We start from the raw sequence: 19914 nt of genomic DNA on the forward strand, positions 1-19914 counted from the left end.
GGCTTTCTTTGGAGAAAAATATTTCATGGGTAGGGATTGTAAGATCTGCTGACTCATGAAAAAATATGAAATCATGACCATTAAAAAAAATGATTAAGAATTACCAAGAGGATTGAACCATCCTGAACTGTTAAAAATTGATGACCTACGATTCTTCAACTTTTAAATTAAGGTTAAAAATTTCAGAATGAGCTGCCTTTTTTGTGAGGATAATCTCCTCACTCTAGAGATCATCCTTACAAAAACTCAGTCAGTCCGAAAAGGACAAAACACTTTGTTTAGAATTTTGAGCCCCACATGTAATGGATTTGAGACTTATAAGGCTATGTGACATAATCTTGAGAAATATGTTTTACCTCGACTGTTGGATTTGATGTTATAATGGGTAGGATTTCATAATTTTTCAAGGGCACTGCATTCATCCTTTTCCAATAGGAAAAATAATCATTTAATAGATCTTAATATGAGTTTTTTCTGCTAAATACCCCCCAAAATTTTGCCCATAACTTAATAATCCAATTGGTAACATTTTTTCAACTAAATAATTATATTTTTATTATTTAAATATTTATTATCTAAATCTTATTATAGTATATAAAAAAAACCTAGATCAAATTGAAGAAAGCACACCAAGATACACAAACAATACTACTACTGCTGCTTTTTTTTTTTTTTCTCTTTCCCTGGAGCTTCAAAGGATATAAAAGAAAGAAAAACCGAGTTAATATCTCCAAACACAATTAAAACGACAAAATCATCAAACCAAAATATTGTTTTGATGTATATTGCAGTATATAACCAATAAGCAGCACTCGATACGGAACACTTCTAATCATCTTTATCAAATAGTAAAAGAATATCAGAAGAGTGGGGAAAATGAAAGAGGATCACTTCTTAAAGCTACCAAACTGTTGTGGTTGGCTAAGGTTTGAGAAGATGTCATCTACACCGCTAGCTCCTGTCGAAGAAGTAAACCCGGATTTACCAAGACCGGAGCCAGTACCCATAGCTCTTCCCATGTAAAATGAAGTTGGGGGCAGCTTCTCTTTCTCACCGGATCCATCGCTGAGCCCACCGACAATCCCAATATCAGCTAAGTTCGTTTTCTTGGCTGTAGTTAAGATTGAAACCCCCAAGGCAATCAAAGAAACAGAATTCAAGTTATCAGAATAGTTAAAAATATCATACTTCCAACAAAGAAAGAGAAACCAAGTGAACAATATTATGTCAGTCCACACCCACTTGGGTCCAGTTTTAAAGATTTGTCAAGAGCAAACCAAAATTTGATGGAAGACAGATGGGATTTGTGGATTCATATTGTTTATGTTAATGGATTATGGAAAGCATCTGTTGTTGAGAACACCATATTTAAATGCAAATAGAAGATTTAAATGCTTTCCAGAGAAGCATTCTAAGTTAAAAATAGGGAAATTTGATTTCAATGGGAATATGAAATTATTTGGGTAAATTCCTAAATAATTACCTAAGTTTTCAAAAATGCCGAAAGTGTTACTTGTGTTGACACAACTACCATGTAATGTTGACAAAATGTTATCAAATTGTCAACAATACTTGATAACTTTGTCAACTTTAGCAACACTTTGGAAATACCGAAAGCTTAGGTAATTATTTGGGAATTTACCCAAATTATTTCCCAGGAGTCTAAATTCCTGTGAAAAATGAATTCTGCCATTCGATTGCACCTAGGAAAATGTCAAGAAGAAAGTTAGTTTAGTCTTTGGGGGCGGGATTAATTGTGAGTTAGGAGGCAGTGAGGGAAAACATTTTCCTGTCTAGGGTAGGTGGAGGATGCAATGGCCTAGGGTGGGAATTCATTTTTCAGGGAGAATGTGCAATCATGCACCAGGAAATCGTATGTTCCAGGGAAACCATTTTCCCACACACTTCTCGTGTGCAATCATAGAGATCCCAGAATCTATTGGAGTGTTGTAGATGACGATGAAAAAGAATACCCAGCTCTGGTGCTTCATGGAACTCATGCAGTGGAAACTTCTACACTTACAGGACCTTCTCATGGGAGACTGATAAGTGTCCTATATATATATGACAAACAAAACACTAATGAGAAAGCATCACACCACACCCACAGCAAAACTGACCACTATTGTCCCATTTTGACAATGTTCTCCCACCCTGAAAACCAGATCATCAACTATTTAGGGTGTGTTTCGGAAATGAGAGTTGAACTCATGACAGTTCAACTTCCAAAAGTTGGAATCTGAAAAGACTAACAACTCGACAGAAAAATTACAGTGAACTTAAGTCTTTGAAATGAAGTGAATGACCGGATATCCAGTGATCTCTGGATAGATTCCATTAAATAGAGAGATGATACAAGTAGTTACATAACCGTATAACCATCTTAACCACATCATCTAATCTAATGATTAGACATGATTCGGTGCATCTATATAAACCGTAATACAATACATCCTACTGATTCTCTAACAGAACCTAAGAGTAAATATTAACTTCGGTGTATAACAGCATAGAAGATGCAAAGAAATTTTGCTTCAACCTTGTTCCCCTTTATAGAACAACCAGAAATTTCCCTTCAATATTCGATGGCATTAATGGCAAATCTAGAGAGAGGAAGAACCTGGTGAGGTTGAGAGTTATCAACACCAAGTGCGTAAGTTAGCAACAACAAGCTTTGAAGATCAATAGTTTTATAATAATGACCGACAAAGCGAAACCAAAGTTGCACAATACTCACTAATAGTGCCAATTTTGAGAAGAAAATTTCTCCATTTCAAAGCTCAAACTCACCATGAAAGCTCCCAACCGTTTCTCTCTCTACAAGCACCTAAGACATCTGTACTCGCCATTACAACCTCTGTAAAACCCTAGTTTTCTAGAGTTATGATGGTAATAACCATAGACCAATTATAAATCAACATGCACCATGAAATCTTCTAAATTGTACTCTTTACCACAACAAAAAAAAAATGCATTGATTCCTTTCTTTTCATTGTATATGCGGATAAGGCTCTTTAGGTGATGAAACGGAGAGGATAGATCAATAGGTTAGGTGGATCCAAGAACCCATCTAACCGAAAAGACTGCAATTTGAGGATTGTTTTTCTAGTTAGAGGGAAAAAAGACAAAGAATCAACTCTAAGAGAGGAAGGAAAGAAGATGGGAATGAGATAAGTTATCCCCCATGTGCGGGACAAGATGGGATTAGGATTAGAAAAAGAGTCATGCTACTGGCGCCCACCATATACTCTGTCCGTGCCCACTTAAGTGTTATCTTTGAAAAACAAAGGTAAATTACACATATACCTTTATCGTATCACTCTCTGCGCCCACCATATTCTCCGTATATTCTACTGAATGAAACCTTAACCATCCCACTATCGTATCTATCCATTCTCTCCTTCTCCACCATCCTCATCTCTCTCTCTCTTTCACACACACACACATTCCTCTTCTTCTTCTTTGCATCTAGAAAAGATTGAACGAGGATTTTAAGTTTCAACAAGGGTCTTCTCCTTCTTTGATCTTACATTTTTGTTTTTAATTTTAACACCTCCAAAATCAATCGACTCAAAGTCATTCATATGAGAACTTACGTGTGAAATCTCTCATTCGGTATGCCAATACTGAATCATTATTGCAAGGTTCGGTAGGTACCAACCGATCCTATATACAAAGATACTAGCATACCAAACTAGAGATTTACACAAAAAAGTTTTGCTCGGCAAGTACTTATCGAATTTCTTTTGTAATAAATGATAGGTACCTACCGAACAAAACTTTCTTGTGTAAATCTTTGTGTTTGGTATGCCAATACATACCCAATTGGTTTTGTAATGTTCAGTAGTTAACTACCGAATCATCTAAAACAAGTTTGGTTTTTAACCTACTAAAGTTCATTTGGTGACTTTTGAGAATTTTAGTAAGTGTGTGTACAGACTATTACGAAAAATTAGGGTGGGCGCCAGTAGCACAACTCATAGAAAAATGAACCCTCCCTTACTTTGTTAATTTAATAGCTTACTTATAGGCAAATATGAAATAACTAAAATGTCACTCTCACATATAACGACCTATAGTGTGGTGTATTTCTTAGATAAAAGATGTTAAGTGTGAGACCATGCGGATCGCGATAATCTATTGGCCTCCAAACCCACGCCCTCAACACCCACGTTGACTGTACATTTCCACCTCACTCATGCCCAGTCCACATGGCACACACATGGACTGATTCATTTTGTACCATCGACGTTAACCCATTGCACATTACAGAGGTTATGACGACATTCGCTATGAGCAATCCATGGTAACACGCAGCATGTAAATGAAACAAAAACAATCATACCAATACTAATGTACCAAAAATGAAAATAACACCTGAGAAAGAAGGAGATTGAGCTTGCAAGAGGCACTAGTAGCCAATAAGAATCTAAAAAGGTGAACAAGCATGAAAAATGCAATCTTAGCCAATAGGCAACAATGCTCAGAGGCACCAGGGGGCCAATAAACATATGGAAAGACAATCAATCACATGAGAAACATGATCTTTACCTAGAGACAACATCATCCTAAGGAAAAAATAACCCAAGAGAAGATAAGCTATTATGGCCACAAGGGCACCATGGAGCCAATAAGTGTGAAAAGGCAAGAAATCGCAAAAGTGCAATCATTACCAGTGTTGTCAAATGCTGTCGCATACCCCAAATTATGCCATATGACAATATGCGATGGCATATTTTTGTGTGCAATAGCATATGCGATTTGTGTGATGGCATATTTTTCTGGAAAAAAAAAAATTCAAAATTTTTTTTTTGCAGCATATGCCACCGCATATGTGATGTGCAAAATCGCATATGCGAACAGCATGTGTTGATCACACATAGTCGCATATACTATTTAACAACATTGATCATTACCTACATGCGATATTGTTTGGGGGTTAGAAACAACACTTGAAAAGGCAAACAAATATGACTAAAGGAGCCAAAGAACCAATAAGTGTAAGAAAAGATAAACAATTGCATGAATAGTACAATTTTTACTAATATATGGCAAAATAAATCGATCACATGTGTACCATGTAGACTAACCATGAATGATGTGGAAAAACACGTGGGTGAGTCAGTGGTGGCAAAGGATGTAGGTTTAGACACCAAGAGATAATCAAGACCTGTGTGATCGTCCATTCAGTGTCTGTTATCTAAGAAATATATCATATTACAATTGTTAGACAAGAAAGGAACATTTCAATTATTTCATATACATTTGCCTACAAATAAGCTACTAAGAGAAGAAAAAAAGTAAGAGAACTCATTTTTCTAATTCTAACCATGTCTTCTCCCTATATAAGAGGCTTTATTCCCTCTTCATCCTCTCATTTCCCTCTTTCTCTTTTGAAACTGAATTCCTTTTACTCTTTCCCTCCAACTAGCAAAATGATCCCCCAAACAATTGTCTTCTCAATTTATGTGAGGTGTTGAATCCACCCCACCCTATCCTCCCCATTTTATCACCTAAAGCACTTACTGTATTGACACATTGGTAAAACCTCAAATGAATGGAAAAACAATGGTCATATCTCTTTGTCCCGAACAGTGAATAGAAAAGTGATTCACCTCTTCATACTCCTTACAAGTAGAACAACAAATGGGGATTGCGATGCCTCTCCTTCTCGACTAGTCTATTGTTAAAAAACTAATTAAATTATTGTCCATGCAAAGAAAAAATTTGGAATGGTAGCAGAGCTTTGTATGAAATTGGTTGAGAATGCAACCCTTACCAAGGGTCGGCACAAAAAAGAATGGGTTTTCCAATTGGTGATCACCCTATAAGATGATTAAGATGAGAAAACGCCTTCCAAAATCGCATATCAACATCCTCCTATCACCACCAGGAGACCACTCCACCTCCTTTTCCAACATATCAAGTAATAAAGTGAGAAGGTCCACGTCTCAATCATTCAAATTTTTCTAAAGGTTAGGATCCACAACTACAACATTCTCCCCTCAAAGGTGCGTTTTTTTTTTTTTTTGCTTGCTTAGCCGTGCTAGGGAAATTACCTACTCTTGATATCTTAATTCGAAAAGGTTTTATGATTCCAAACTTTTGCTTTCTTTGCAACTTGAATGGCGAGTTAGTGGACCACATTTTAATTCATTGTAAAGCTTTGTATCTTGTGTGGTCCCACTTCTTTGGCCTTTTCAAGATTTCTTGGGAAGTTCCTTGCTCGACTCTCTCTCTCTCTCTTCCAAAATTGGAATTTATCTATGTTCACGGGGAGAATGAAAATTCTTTGGTCAATTCTTCCTATTGCCATTACTTGGGGGCTATGGTTAGAGAGAAACGCGAGGATATTCAAAGGCTTGGAGACATCCATCCAGGAGTTCATTATCAACATTTTAGGTCTCTTATTCTTTTGATGTAAGATGTGGCCTGATTTTAAAGGTGTATTCTTTGAAGATTTTGTTTTTAGATGGGACTCGTTATGTGATGGTTCGCATGTTTGCTTTGAGGTTGGTCATCTCGACCGCCTTTGCTTTCTTTGTATCCTCTCTCTTCTTAATAAAAGTATACTTATCAAAAAATATATATATATAACCAATCTAATTGTGGAATAAACAAATATAGGATTGATTTATCATATATATAATAAAAATAATGATGGGCCTTACTCCTTTGTCTCAATTTTTATACCCAATAAAGATGTAACTCGATGACAGGTTTTACCTTTTTTTCATCCCCTTTCCAAAAATACTCCTAACTTTATTATCTTTCTTCTTCTCTCTTCTTCCAGTATTACCCCCTCCAACTTTATCGTATTTACACTTCTCCACCCTTTCTTAATAATACAAATCCAATTTTATTTTTTCTCCTCTTTTACCCCCTTAACCCCAAAGGATAGGACACGGGCAAACTCTAGTGTGTGTGTCTATATATACATATGTTTGTACAACTATTTCGAACAAATCTTTTTTACATCGTTTTAGAGACGTTGGATGTAGCTTCAATCTAACGGTGGAGTGAAGAGATGGACCACAATTAAAACAAAGTTTTAGAAACTCCACTCCCTCCCCTCCCTATCTTCTCATCCCTTGCCCTAACCTTCGATAAGCCTTATATATATATAGGTAAATAGAAATTTTATAAACAAAGAAGCGAGGAAAGTACAAAGGGAGGACGAGATGTCTATCCCTCTATGGATGGAATAATAAAAAATTTACAGATCTCTTTGAGAAGTTCTCCAGAGATTGGAAACTATGTGGTGTGCTACCATTGAAATCTTGGTGTGATTCCAAGTTAAATATATCACTTCTCCTTAATCTTCTTCTTCTTCAATCCATTTTCTTCTACGCTCTCTGATTTTTTTTTTTTTTATCGATAAAGATATATTTATTAAAAAGCCAACTAGGGGGGTCGAGGAGACCAACCCAATACAAGGGAAAGAGACAAAGCAAAAAAGATACAACCAACAAATAAACCAACAAGTTACACTCCCGACAAAGAGCATACCCTATCCCACCTCACCACAAAATCTTCAAAGAAAACCCCTTTAATTCATCATAGAGTTTACTGCAAGAAAATATGAACTCTAAAATAGAGAGAGTTAATCCATCTAAAGTTAGCTCTTTCCCCTCAAAAATGCATCGATTGCGCCCTTTCCAAGTGTCCCAACAAATTGCAAAATGAGCCAAAAACCAAAGAATCCGCTTCGAGGAGATGAAAGCTCCTCCCCATGTCAACCAAGATTCCAAAACCGACTTGACTGAACTAGGGAAACACCCTACTATACCAAATAACATAAGAAAATGTGACCAAATGTGATGAGCCACCCGGCAATGAATGAGAAGATGGTCCACCATTTCCGCCTGAGACTTGCACATGCAGCATTGATTTGGCGAAATAAAGCCTCTCTTAATTAACTGATCCATCGTTGCAAGTCTCCTTAGACTTGCCAACCAGAGAAATGTCGAAATCTTTGGGGGAATCTTCCCACCCCAGATAAAAGTGTGAGGAAAATACGTTCCAGAGCTATGCGCAATACCCTTATAAAAAGACTTCACCGTAAAGTTTCCATCCGTAGAAGCCCCCCACACTCTCTAATCTTCCAATAAGCCGTCCTCGTTACTAAACTCTACCAAAGAACATAACCTTCCTACATTCTCCACCTCCCAATCATTAAATGTTCTTCTAAAACCAAAATCCCAATTTATCACCTCATTCTCAATAGTTTTGAAACTTGAGATAAACTGATTCTTCTTCATTGACAACGCAAAAAGATCTAGGAATAAATTCTTCATGGGCCCACTCCCACACCACCAGTCCTCCCAAAATTTGACCCTACTCCCCCAACCCACCTTACATTTCACTCTTTTCTTAAAAATCGGAAGTCTTCTAAGAATACCTTTCCACACCCCACAACCCAACGCACCTTTAGCCGAACCGCTTTCCCACCCATTCTCATTCACCACATACTTGTCCACAATTACTTTTCTCCAAAGACTCTCCCCTTCCTCTCCGAACCTCCAAAGCCACTTCCCCAACAACGCCGAATTCATAAAGCTCAAATTGCGGAAACCCAACCCCCCATTCTTCTTAGGCAAGCATAGCTTCCTCCAACTCACCCAATGATGTTTTCTAACACCATCTTTTCCATGCCACAGAAACTTCTGACAGATTTGTTCTAATTGAACTTCCACATTCCTCGGCAAGGAAAACAAAGAAAAAGTGTAAATGGGGATGCTAGCCAACACACTTTTAATAAGAGTAATCTTCCCCCCTTTTGATAACAGCTTAGACTTCCAAGAGCTAAGTTTCTTCCTCATCCTGTCAACAACCGGCTCCCAAATCTCCATACTGGAATACCCTATTCCCAAAGGAAGTCCCAAATACGTGGATGGAAGGACTCCCATTTGAAACCCCAATATAACCGCCGTTGCCTCCACCCCTTCCATCTCTCCTACTGCAAACAATCTACTCTTGCAAAAATTTATCGGAATACCCGAAATTGCCTCAAAACACCCTAACATACCGCTTAAAAAGTTCACTTGTCTCAGAGAGTGGTCCAAGAAAATTAAAGTATCATCCACAAACTGAAGGTGGGAAATCAAATGTCCACCTATCTTAGTGGAAAAACCGGACAACTCCCTCTCCGCCACTGCCTTGGACAACATCCTACCCAAAGATTCCATCACTATCACAAACAAGAAAGGCGACAACGGATCCCCTTGGCGAAGCCCCCTTGTACTTCTAAAATAACCCGTTGGGGAACCATTTACCATAATCGAAAAGGTAGATGTGGAAATACACTTCAAGACCCACCAAACCCACTTCTCCCCAAAACCCATTCTCCTCAACAGATACTTCACCAGATTCCAATTTACATGGTCATAGGCTTTCTCAAGATCAACTTTGCACACTAAACCTGAGATTTTGGCTTTTCTTCGCAAGTCAATACATTCATTGGCTATCAACACCCCATCCAGGATCTGTCTCCCTGCTACAAACGCTCCTTAAGCCGGACCAATAATGCTACTCAACATTGTTTTAAGCCTAGAGGCCAAAACCTTCGAGATGATCTTATACACTGAGCTTACCAAGCTAATGGGTCTAAGATCCGTGATATCTTCCATACCAGACACTTTGGGTATCAGAGCAACGAAAGTGCAGTTAGAACCCAAGTCCAAAAAACCATCCCTAAAAAAATCTTCTATGGTTGCCATCACATCATCTCCTACTGTCCCCCAACAAGCTTTGAAGAAACCTAAGGAGAACCCATCCTCTCTGATTTTATTTTTATTGTGAGATATCATCCCAACTAAGCCTTTGGGCCACAAGAAACCATCCAAACCTATCCTTGCGCATTTGAAACTTATCCAAATTCCCTCAAAACTCATATATGAAAACAACCTTCAACCCCCCCCCCCCCCCACACACACACACACACAAAATCAAATTAACCCTATTTTATACCTCTAAACTAACTATAACACCTTATTGTAAAACTTTACATTTCACATACCAAATTAGCCTTGTTGAAACCTTTCACAATAGTCAATAAAACCTTTTGCGCCTAAAAATCATTTTCTTTCTTCTTCTTCACTATTAATTCGCCTTTCTCCCATTCTTCCTAAAGTACAACAGACATAGAATCTATAAAATCTATGTTGTCCTACATCAATGGCTTGTCCTAATTAACTTCCAAATACAAATCCAAGGACTAGGTACACCCAAAGGAACACTTACATGATCCCTCATATCATGGATACTTTGCCAAGTGTGTCATGAGTGTATCGAAGTCAGGACGATACTTTTGAAAGTTCAGATATATCATAAATGATACGTGTATGTTGGACACCAATGTCCACTCCACATTACAGACTCAATGCTCTAATTTTTTGAAGCAGAACTTCCCATTAGCACAGAGAAAATCTGCCAAAGAAAAATGCTTGCCAAATTAACTCATCATTGGGAGCGAGAGAAAATGGTACTTCAGTTTATCCATGGAATTCGATCATAATAGGCGAGCATCACACAATTTTTTGAGCGAAAACACCTATTATGGTGGAAATCTTTTCATTTGATTAAGTGGCTGACACCCCATTTAGAGGTTCATTGGGCTTCCAATGTTTTCAGTTCTTTCAAACATTTTGGCACCCCACCAACACATTTTTCAATTTTTTTTTTTTGATAGGTAAATGCTTGATTAGTGGTTAGTGACAGGTAATAGGGTTAGTGGTTAGCATAAGAAGTATGGGTTCCAAGGGTTTGAACCTAGGACTTGGGAACAACTCTGCACACGTCTTATCACTTAGCTAAATGGCACTTCTAACATTTTTCAATTTCCTCCAACAGAAAAAGTCAATTGTTCGAAAGGGAATTTCAATAGCGGTATTTTTAAGGCAATCCATAAAATCCATGACTCCATGAAAAGACAGACAGTTCAATAAATGTGTAGAAATTATAAATAAATAAAAAATGAGCAAATGAATATATTATTATGGAAAGGAAAATTGTGATAAATAAGGATGAAAAACTTACGAGCAGTAATATTCAGATCGATAAGTCCACGACTCAGCGAATCAGCCCAAATTCCAGATTTGACCTGGAAAGTAGCCTTCTTGGGTGGAGCATTGGATTCTGTTGAAGGTTTCTGGTTCAGGTTGTCAAGGTTACGCTCTTTGGTAGAATTTTCTGAGTGTTGAGTAGACACTTGATCTGAGTTAGAAGTGAATGCACCAAAGAGGTCATCAGATCCATCAAAACTGTTTAGTGGCACTGAAGCAAAGGGATCGACAGTGTGGGAGCTTATCGGCTCAGTTTCTCGGGAATTTGCTGCAGTGTGCAGAACTGGATCCGGAGCAGCAAAAAAGTCAATCGTTGAAGAAGATGCAGAAGGAATGGTGGACTGGGAGGCAAAGAGATCAACATTGGCCTGCACAAATGGTCAGACAAAATTTCATGAAGCAGAAACAGCAATAGTAATACTTGAAATGGTAATGAAGTCACCCAAAACTTTTTTCAGTATGAACTAAAAGCTCTTAGGCCATCCGAATTCTTAAAAACAGCACTACTCACTCAAGTACTCTTTATTTGTTAAATATTGAAACTAACTTTAAACTTATCCAAAAAAAAAACACACAAGTTTAAGCATGAAAAAACATGCACCACACTTTTTGTGATCTACAGAAAAACAGATGGTAAAGTGATATAGCTAAGGAGCCTAGGAAATTTTAATTTCTCCGAATAGAAACTAATGTGTGTACAGAATAAGGGAAGAATCAGGATCTTTGGCCATTCAATGATTAGAAAAAGAACCCTAAAGTTCCTTAGAAAATATTTACTCACCCATGAATGAGGATGAATCACAAAATTCACATGAGAACCTTAATTAGACGAACAAAAATTTTCCAGTGATTATTTCCCAAAATCTAATTGAATAATTACGATCTGTAATTCAATTAAACAATTTCTACTAGAATAGTAAAGGGAAACCCTTTATGTGGTTCATTTGGAATGTGCTTAGGTATGTAAACCACCATCCTAAAAGAACTGAAGAAATACCAAGACCCCCTTGCCAAAACCAAAATGCATCAGATATTTAAGTCCTGAATGGAAAACTACTACAACCCTGAATTTCATATATTGATCAAAACATACTGAACCATTCGTTGACACTTAAATAATATGTGAAATATCAAAAGAAGAATGCAACCTAAATGACTCGTGTTGTGGAAGGTTTCTCAGAGAACAGTTAGATCTTCCTACCTGGCAGGAAAATATTACCACAGAAAACGTGCCCAGATTTAGTGCTTTGCCTAGACCTCTTAGTCATTATTAATTTTTTTCTACATGACCTAGTTAGAAAAAGACACATCTGGGCTATTCTTTCATCGGCCCTTGGGGCCTTTGGAAAGAGAAATAAAATGGTGTTTCAAGATAAGGAAAGTAATTCCCAAGCTTTGTTTATGGAGGTTTAGGGTCTTCTCTACTTTTGGCCCAAGCTGAATAGAGATTTTTTTGGGGTCTCTTTTCAGGATTTTGTTTTCAGATGGGACGCTCTTTGTGCTTTATGCTTGGTAGCTTTTTGAGGGTTTCTTTTGTATATGCTTTTCTTTTTTATGTTTTCTCTGCATGGGTGATTATCTCAGCCTCCTTTTCTTTCTCTTTTGATTAATAAAATTTTACACTTACCAAAAAAAACAGAAGATGAGGATCTGAGTGTATGCAGCATGACTAACTAATTCCCAAGCCAAACGATAAGTGGAAGGTGTATTATCTATGTATTGCACTTATAAAAAAATAAGATAGGGCAAAAGATTACCTGAGTCTGAGAGCTAACTCCAGCTTCAACATGGGGTGAGGCTGATACAAAATCAGCATCTGCAAACAGATCAACCTCGGTTGTAGCACTCCCATTTGTGGCACTCATTTCTGATGGAACAGCTACCGGTGCATCCATGAGATCACCGAACAAATCCACCTGGTTAACGCTAGCAGTAGCTGCCCCTGTAAAATAGGACAATGTCTCAAAACATCCACATTGAAATGGTAAATATGACATCTTTTTTATAGCTATATTCTATAGTAATGGGACTGATGATAGTTCAATAACTTTAATCAAGAAAAGAGCGGTTTATAGGAAACTTTTGTGTTTGAAATTAAAGCGTTTCATGATATCCCTGAATATGGGTCATCGTATTCCTGGATTTGTGATCATATTTGATTAGCCTCTCTCCCAAAAACTGTCTCTTCCCTTCCTTGTTTACATAGGGATTTCCCAACTTTACTCTTTTTTTTTTATTAAATAAAAAGAAGGCAAGGTCAAACGAAGAGGCCAACCAAGCTAGAGACATATTACAATGGCATTAATCTCGTGGGATACAACACACCCCATATTTACTGTTATACGTTATAAGAAGAATGGAACCAACTAAGTATCATCATCTACACCTCGTCCCAATTAGTGGGCTCAGAAACGTGAATCCGATTTCCCCTTCAACTCTCTATCTTGAGCCATCATCTACACCTTTCTCCTGTCCTTTATGCATGGATCAAATCATATCCAATATCGATATGTATTCCCAAATACCGATACCAATACGATAATAAACCTAATACTTATCACAAAATTATCATCCATATAGGTTATTTCGAATTGATTGCCCGTAGTTCTGTACCAAATGTTTCCAGACGTTGAGACATGAGATGAGGTGCTCAGTTGGCCAATGCGTCGAGGCCTAAACCTTACATACATGAAAATTTTCAAATAAAGAACAGAAATATATTGATAATTTACAATTATATGCAAAGAAAAAGGTGTAATTTACAGTTTATATTTTATTAAATCATATGGATTTTGCATTATTATAATCAGAGACCCTCTAATTTTTCATTTTGCTTCTAAAAAGCCCTTAATATTGCAAAAAAAAATAGTAGCACACTGATGTAGCAAGTACTTATAAAGACATGCAGCACTTTTGAAGAACATGAAAGTATGATTTTACTCGCTCTTCTTATATTCTTTAACAAGGCCTTTATTTGAGTTTCTTTAACTTTTATTATTGAGATATAAATTTCCAATGATATTACTGAATTACCATGTTGAAGTACAATTGCTTAGAAAAACCCTAGAAAAATTCAGTCTTGAACAATCATCTATTATGTTGATCAAGATATACGAGATAATGATCTCAAAAGTTCATATCTAGGCATCGTTTTTTTCCAAATCACACAAGGAGGAACATTTGCACTTCGGGCAGGGTATCAAATACTTACCAGCACTGGAAGTTCCCCGAGGATCAAAATCGTCAAAATCATCTTCAGGGCCATTTGGCGCACCTGAGCTTTGAGAGGGAATAGGACCATAGTTATCATCAGAATTATTTAACTTTGACGATGCCCTCAAAGTACCAGATGACAAAGCATCCTGATCTCTACTACAGAATCAACATACTAGAATTAGCAATGTACCAGAAATTGGTATGAAAACTTTAAATAAGCATTGATTAACACTAATCATCACCAACATCATCAAAGCTGTATCCCAAGAAGTTTGGGTTCAACTGAATGAATATGTTCCTCCATTCAAATTCTAAAACTATAAAAGAGATTTTTTTTTTTTTTTTTTTTTTTGATCGATAAAGATAAATTTATTAAAAGAGATTCATTGTTACAATTCATTAGCCGTGATTAGAAAAAATTAGGTGTGTGACTTATTATCTTCTAATGCACATCTTCCTCTACCTTGGGCAGCAAACTGTTGCATTTTGTATTTTAACACCTAGTAAGAAGATCATTCTCAAACCACAATATGCCAGTCTTATATTGCAAACTAGTAGCTTAGAACAATTTGAAATTTTCCATGTCCATCAACACATCCACATCTCAAATTGGCACACTTGAATGCAGGTAACTTCTTTTTACCGCACATGAAGGCAAAAGGTGAACATGTGAAAGAATTGTTTTTGCCTGCCAAAGAGTGGTTGGTGAGCGAGAATGCCCTCATGTTATTGAGGGGTACAACCAAGGTGGCAAACCTGTCCCTCCGCTGCATAAGGCTAACAAACTTGGTCTATGGAAACGTGCATAACCGAATTCGTTAGCCCACACTGAGGCAATACAAGATTTTATACCACATCACCAATGCCCGATTAGCTCATTATCATACCCTCCACAGTTGCTGCCTAGTCAGCAACATTCTTCTATGAATATTAAATCAGACCCTTTAATTTGGCCTCCTCTAATCTCACTGCATCTAAATTAAGCATTCAGTGACCTACAGGCTCTAGCCTTTGGGTTTCCCTTCCTAGATACAATGACGGGAGCTTTTGGCGTGGATTACGTTTGAGATGTGATGGAGAGAATACGACTGAGATTTCTTTGCCAGATTTTCTCCACAACAAATACGCAAACCCTCATTTCTTCTTTTTTTTTGTGGTTAAGTTGGATTTAAGCCCGTGACGTCATGGTTTTATGGTACTTCATCATTTTATATTATCCAGAAATAAAGCTTCGCTTGTTATTGGTAACTAGGAATTATGTCCCTAGTAAAAGCATAAAACCTAGATTTTATCCACAACCAATCATGGTTTCAAGTCTCAAACTCAGAGTATTGATCATCCAGAGCAGAGATGAGAGACCAAGTCAACTTGGACAATCCGGACACAGGTCAACACAAGATAAATGAGAGAGGGAATCTAAGTCAAGTACAAGACTGTCTGTCAAGGTCTAGTTAGGCCAAACGAAATCATAAAACATGTTTTACTATCAATTCAAAGAGGAATCAATCTCAAGTCACACCACTCCAAGTCACATGGGTTTTTTACCTGACCTCGGAATCACTAGAGACTTGAAACAATGCAACCAATACCAAAATGCAAAGGAATTGTATTTCCACTTTGCTATACAAGGAAATCAATAATTTAAAAATAAAATAAAATAAATATATCATTAAAACAATATGCAACGAACTAGCCAACCCTAAATATTTGGGGTTGGGATAAGGCTGCAATGATGATGTAACCCCCAAAGATGACATAGAAACCCCTTATCTAAATAAACAGTAAAACAATATGATCACATCTCCTAAAAAATGCAACAAATAGAAATTATCCATTAACTACCACGAACCCAAATGCATATGCACAAACCTGCTATAGCTTTTGGACCCCTTCTTCACATTGTTCCCTTCATCCTCAACAGCAACACCTCTACGTGACTTTTCACGACTATCTTTGCTAAACTCATCCTCTCCAAAGTGATCTCTATCTCTATAACTATCTCTGAATATTTCCCCATCCTTTTTAGCACTTACCCCTCCATATCTATCACTGTGCTGGAAGCTGCTGCCACCATATGATGCAGAAGTTGATTTATTCGTTATTCCAGTTGATGAAAGTCCAACATACCTAGTAAGAATGGAAACTCAAGATTTCATTCCCTGACTACCAATTAAACAATGGACTACATAGAAATTCAAGTAAAACAAAGAGCTTAAATAAGTGAGCCATGAACTCACTTATCACGATTTGCAGCAGCTTTATTTCTAACTTCTTGTATCTTACTCTTATCATTCAAAAGGGATATAATGGTTTCAGCTTTTTTTCTAACATTGATTCCCATATCCTTTCCATTAGGCTCGACAAATTCAAAACCTGAGAGTGACTTTACCAATACAATGCAAATCAGGGAAACACAAAAAATAAAAATAAAAATCGACCTTGGCATGCGCATTAAATTGCCAAAAGTAAGACAAGAAGTCATACTGAGACTTGAAAAGAATGTTCTATGACGTCATCAACTGCACGTTCAGATCCATGTGCAATCAAATACTCTATAACAGCCAAAGCCTGGTAAAAGAAAATATTTTTCACGAATGAGTCAAAAAGCCAGGAAAGGTAAAATATTTGAAAAAGACACAAAAGCTTGAAAGGGAGGTATATGAAACATTGAAGTTGAATACCATTGAAAGTCCGGATAACAGAAAAAGCTACCTTATAGGCATGACGCCAATTTCGGCCACCCTCAGTCAATCTTGTCCATAACACATTCATAACCAACTGGCAATCATTGCTGCATGAAAATATCAAATATATGTAAGACAGTCAAGACGCCTCCATTTCAAGAACAAACATCAGCAAAAAGAATAAGACTGAGATATGACTCAAATAAACAATTAAAGCTATACAATTTTTTAGTGGCATGTGCTAGCTCCGCCAAGTCAGACCCATGAGGACCCCAAGGTTCATCACTGGTTGCATCCAGAACCTGTGATATTTATTGCCAAAAAAAAAAAATCTTGAAAGAGGAAAAAATAAAACAAACCAAGTACATGAAATGATAAGCATGCATAATTTGGATTTTTCCATGATAAGCTATAATCATACCTCGGCATTTGAAAACAAGCTATTAAATTTATTTAAAAGTACAATTTAATAGAGGATAAGAAAAGGGGAAGCCACCCCACTATCAAATAAAGAGTACTCGTAATGATACGAGCTATGTAAAAAGGGTACAGAGAAAACTACAAATCCCCAGAAAGCAGGAGAGATCAGCATACCTCACAGTGCACCAAGACTACCAAGAAGTAAACGTACAACAAGAGCATGTTATGAATATGGAGATTCTTGTTCAATACAATTAAGAAGAAAATAGCAACGAAAATAAAGAACAAACTAAAGAACACCAAGACTATGTAGTTCGGCAACGATGCCTACATCCACAGGTAAATCAAATCTTCTTCACTAAAAACAAAAGAAGAGCCATACAAGAAACAAACACTCAAGGCTTCAATCTCAAACCCAAGACCTAAAACCTTGTACACCCCTCCCTGTCTCTCTCAAAACCTAGAAGAAGAAAGCCCTAATCTATGTAAAATAGCTCATATTATTTATAGGGTTCCAAAAAAATAACATAGAAAAATCCACATAACTCACAAGCATATCACCAATTGAAGATCGATTCAAGAAAAGATTTTTCTCCCTAATTAAGAGATGATAAAGTCATACCTTAGCTTTTAGAGCCACCACATACACAAGATGAAGGGGGATCCCACAACACTTCTTATTCTCCTATCAAATCATGTGAGTCCTCCTCTCATGTATTTGTGGAGACATGGAGCAAAGAGACGACTTTTTTTTATCTCTTAGCTAAAGAGAGAAAAAATCCCATTGCTTTTGGAATAAACACATTGAGGGCATATGAAGTTCTTACAGAATCAAAACAACAACCCACATTTGTATCAGCCAACTAAATAGATCTAATCTCTGTAACTTTGTTGAATGATTAATTTTTACGAGCTCCCATTTTCACAAGTAGAATTATGCTACCAGTTTTTTTTTTCTTGTATCCTACTGAACGAAAACTTGACAAATAGCAAGACCATTTTCACAAGGAACAGCTATCAGATGTGAAGATGGAACTTGGAAACACATCATCATTATTCACATTGATTAAGCCAAGATGGAGCATTCATTACAAACAATAATCTAAGTTAGAAGATAAGCTATAATTGCCTAACATGGGAGAAGATCCAAGAACCATGCAACGTGAATCCAAGTCTTCAAAGGCCAATTGAGGTGGTCGTTAGAGAAGTGAGATCCATTAGGCGAGTAGTTATAGATCTCTCGACCAGCATTAAAGAATCCAAATATCTAGTAATTAACGATGATTTAGAACTATGTGAAGATGCCGAATTCTATGAAATTTTCTGAAAAACATATTTCGCCAAATTATAAAAAATAAGAAATAAAATAAATTGTTAATTTCAATTAAATTCGGTAATGGATCACTTGCCTTCTGTTCAATCTCGGGAACTTTGAGGACTTTAATGTTCACCTCTCTCTTTCTGCAAATTGAAACAATAAAATAATAATAATAATAATAATAATAATAATAATAATAATAAAATCAGAACTGTTCTTAAGCTCGATTAAGCGTAGATCAGCTCGAGAGAAACTCAAAGAAATTGTTTCAAGTACTCACATTTCTCGGACTGTTTGATCGAGAACCTTCATGAAATCCATGGATAAGATCTGCAATAGAATCATGAAATAATTGAATTATACTCGTTTGAAGAAGGAGATATGCTAGATCTAAGCGGTTGTTCATGTTTTACAGATGAATCGAATGTTAAATTCGGTAGATTTTTTGCGAGGAAAAATGGTACCTTTGAGTAGATCGAACGAAAATGGCTCTCTGAGTCTCTTAGAACTTTGGAATTGCGGAGAGAAAGAGAGAGAATCAGATGGGATTTTAGGATTTTAAGATGAATCGAAGGCTCGATAATGTAGAAATCGCCTTGACGCTAAACTGACGCCTCAAGCGTTTAGGTGTCAGACGATGGCTATTAAGCCATCGAAATGACGAGACCACCCTTTTTACACGAATTCGTTACGTTGTTTAGAGAGCTTCTATTAACATATCAACTTTTACTTTTAACACACCATTCTAAAGGTAATTTTAACGACGGGGGCGTCCATCCAACTAGACGCCGGAAGAGCGAGGGCCGGAGCCAAGGCATATGGGTCCCTCCCCCAGGCACGTGCTACGCCCGTATATCACACGCACTGGGTAAATGAGAGTGCACTCTCGCGAGTGGCCTCGAGAAAATACTGCTTATACTAAGTATCGAACTCACAACCTACAGACTCTCACTGCTTATTGGATCCAAAATTTCATTAAGCCACTCCCTTCGGCTTGGTAAATAAATGTTTTATTTCAAATTTCAAGGGTGAATCTCCATTTCGTGTGTTGAAAATTCCAAGTTCGGTAAACTATTCATTTTAATTCTCAAAACATGCAATCTTCATTTTTATAACCTATGAACTCATGAGTTCGTCATTTTTAATATCTACGAATCCATTGATTATAAAAGTGATGAATTCACTCGAAATGCATGTTTTGAGAATTAAAATG

At 36.9% G+C, this 19914-nt stretch overlaps 1 protein-coding gene across 2 annotated transcripts; it reads right to left on the minus strand.

The window, feature by feature from the left end:
- Nucleotides 1-635: 635 nt before the first annotated feature.
- Nucleotides 636-19347, minus strand: LOC147388672 (ENTH/VHS family protein). 2 transcript variants are annotated; one of them, XM_086419549.1, is made up of 12 exons: nucleotides 19166-19347; nucleotides 18982-19031; nucleotides 18793-18844; nucleotides 17186-17265; nucleotides 16992-17070; nucleotides 16764-16847; nucleotides 16517-16662; nucleotides 16149-16406; nucleotides 14275-14435; nucleotides 12821-13005; nucleotides 11038-11431; nucleotides 636-1111 (listed from the first exon to the last, which is right to left on the minus strand). In XM_086419549.1, the coding sequence occupies exons 2-12, from the start codon at nucleotides 19020-19022 to the stop codon at nucleotides 888-890; spliced, it is 1704 nt and encodes a 567-aa protein (XP_086275675.1). In that variant the 5' UTR covers nucleotides 19023-19031; nucleotides 19166-19347; the 3' UTR covers nucleotides 636-887. The 2 variants fall into 2 exon arrangements, with proteins under 2 accessions (XP_086275675.1, XP_086275676.1); XM_086419550.1 differs by having other exon boundaries at nucleotides 14275-14432; nucleotides 19166-19346.
- Between the last annotated feature and the right edge of the window lie 567 nt (nucleotides 19348-19914).

This window comes from Akebia trifoliata, chromosome 12 (assembly GCF_017979445.1).
Source record: "Akebia trifoliata isolate Shusen 1 chromosome 12, ASM1797944v1, whole genome shotgun sequence".
Lineage (NCBI taxonomy): Eukaryota > Viridiplantae > Streptophyta > Magnoliopsida > Ranunculales > Lardizabalaceae > Akebia > Akebia trifoliata.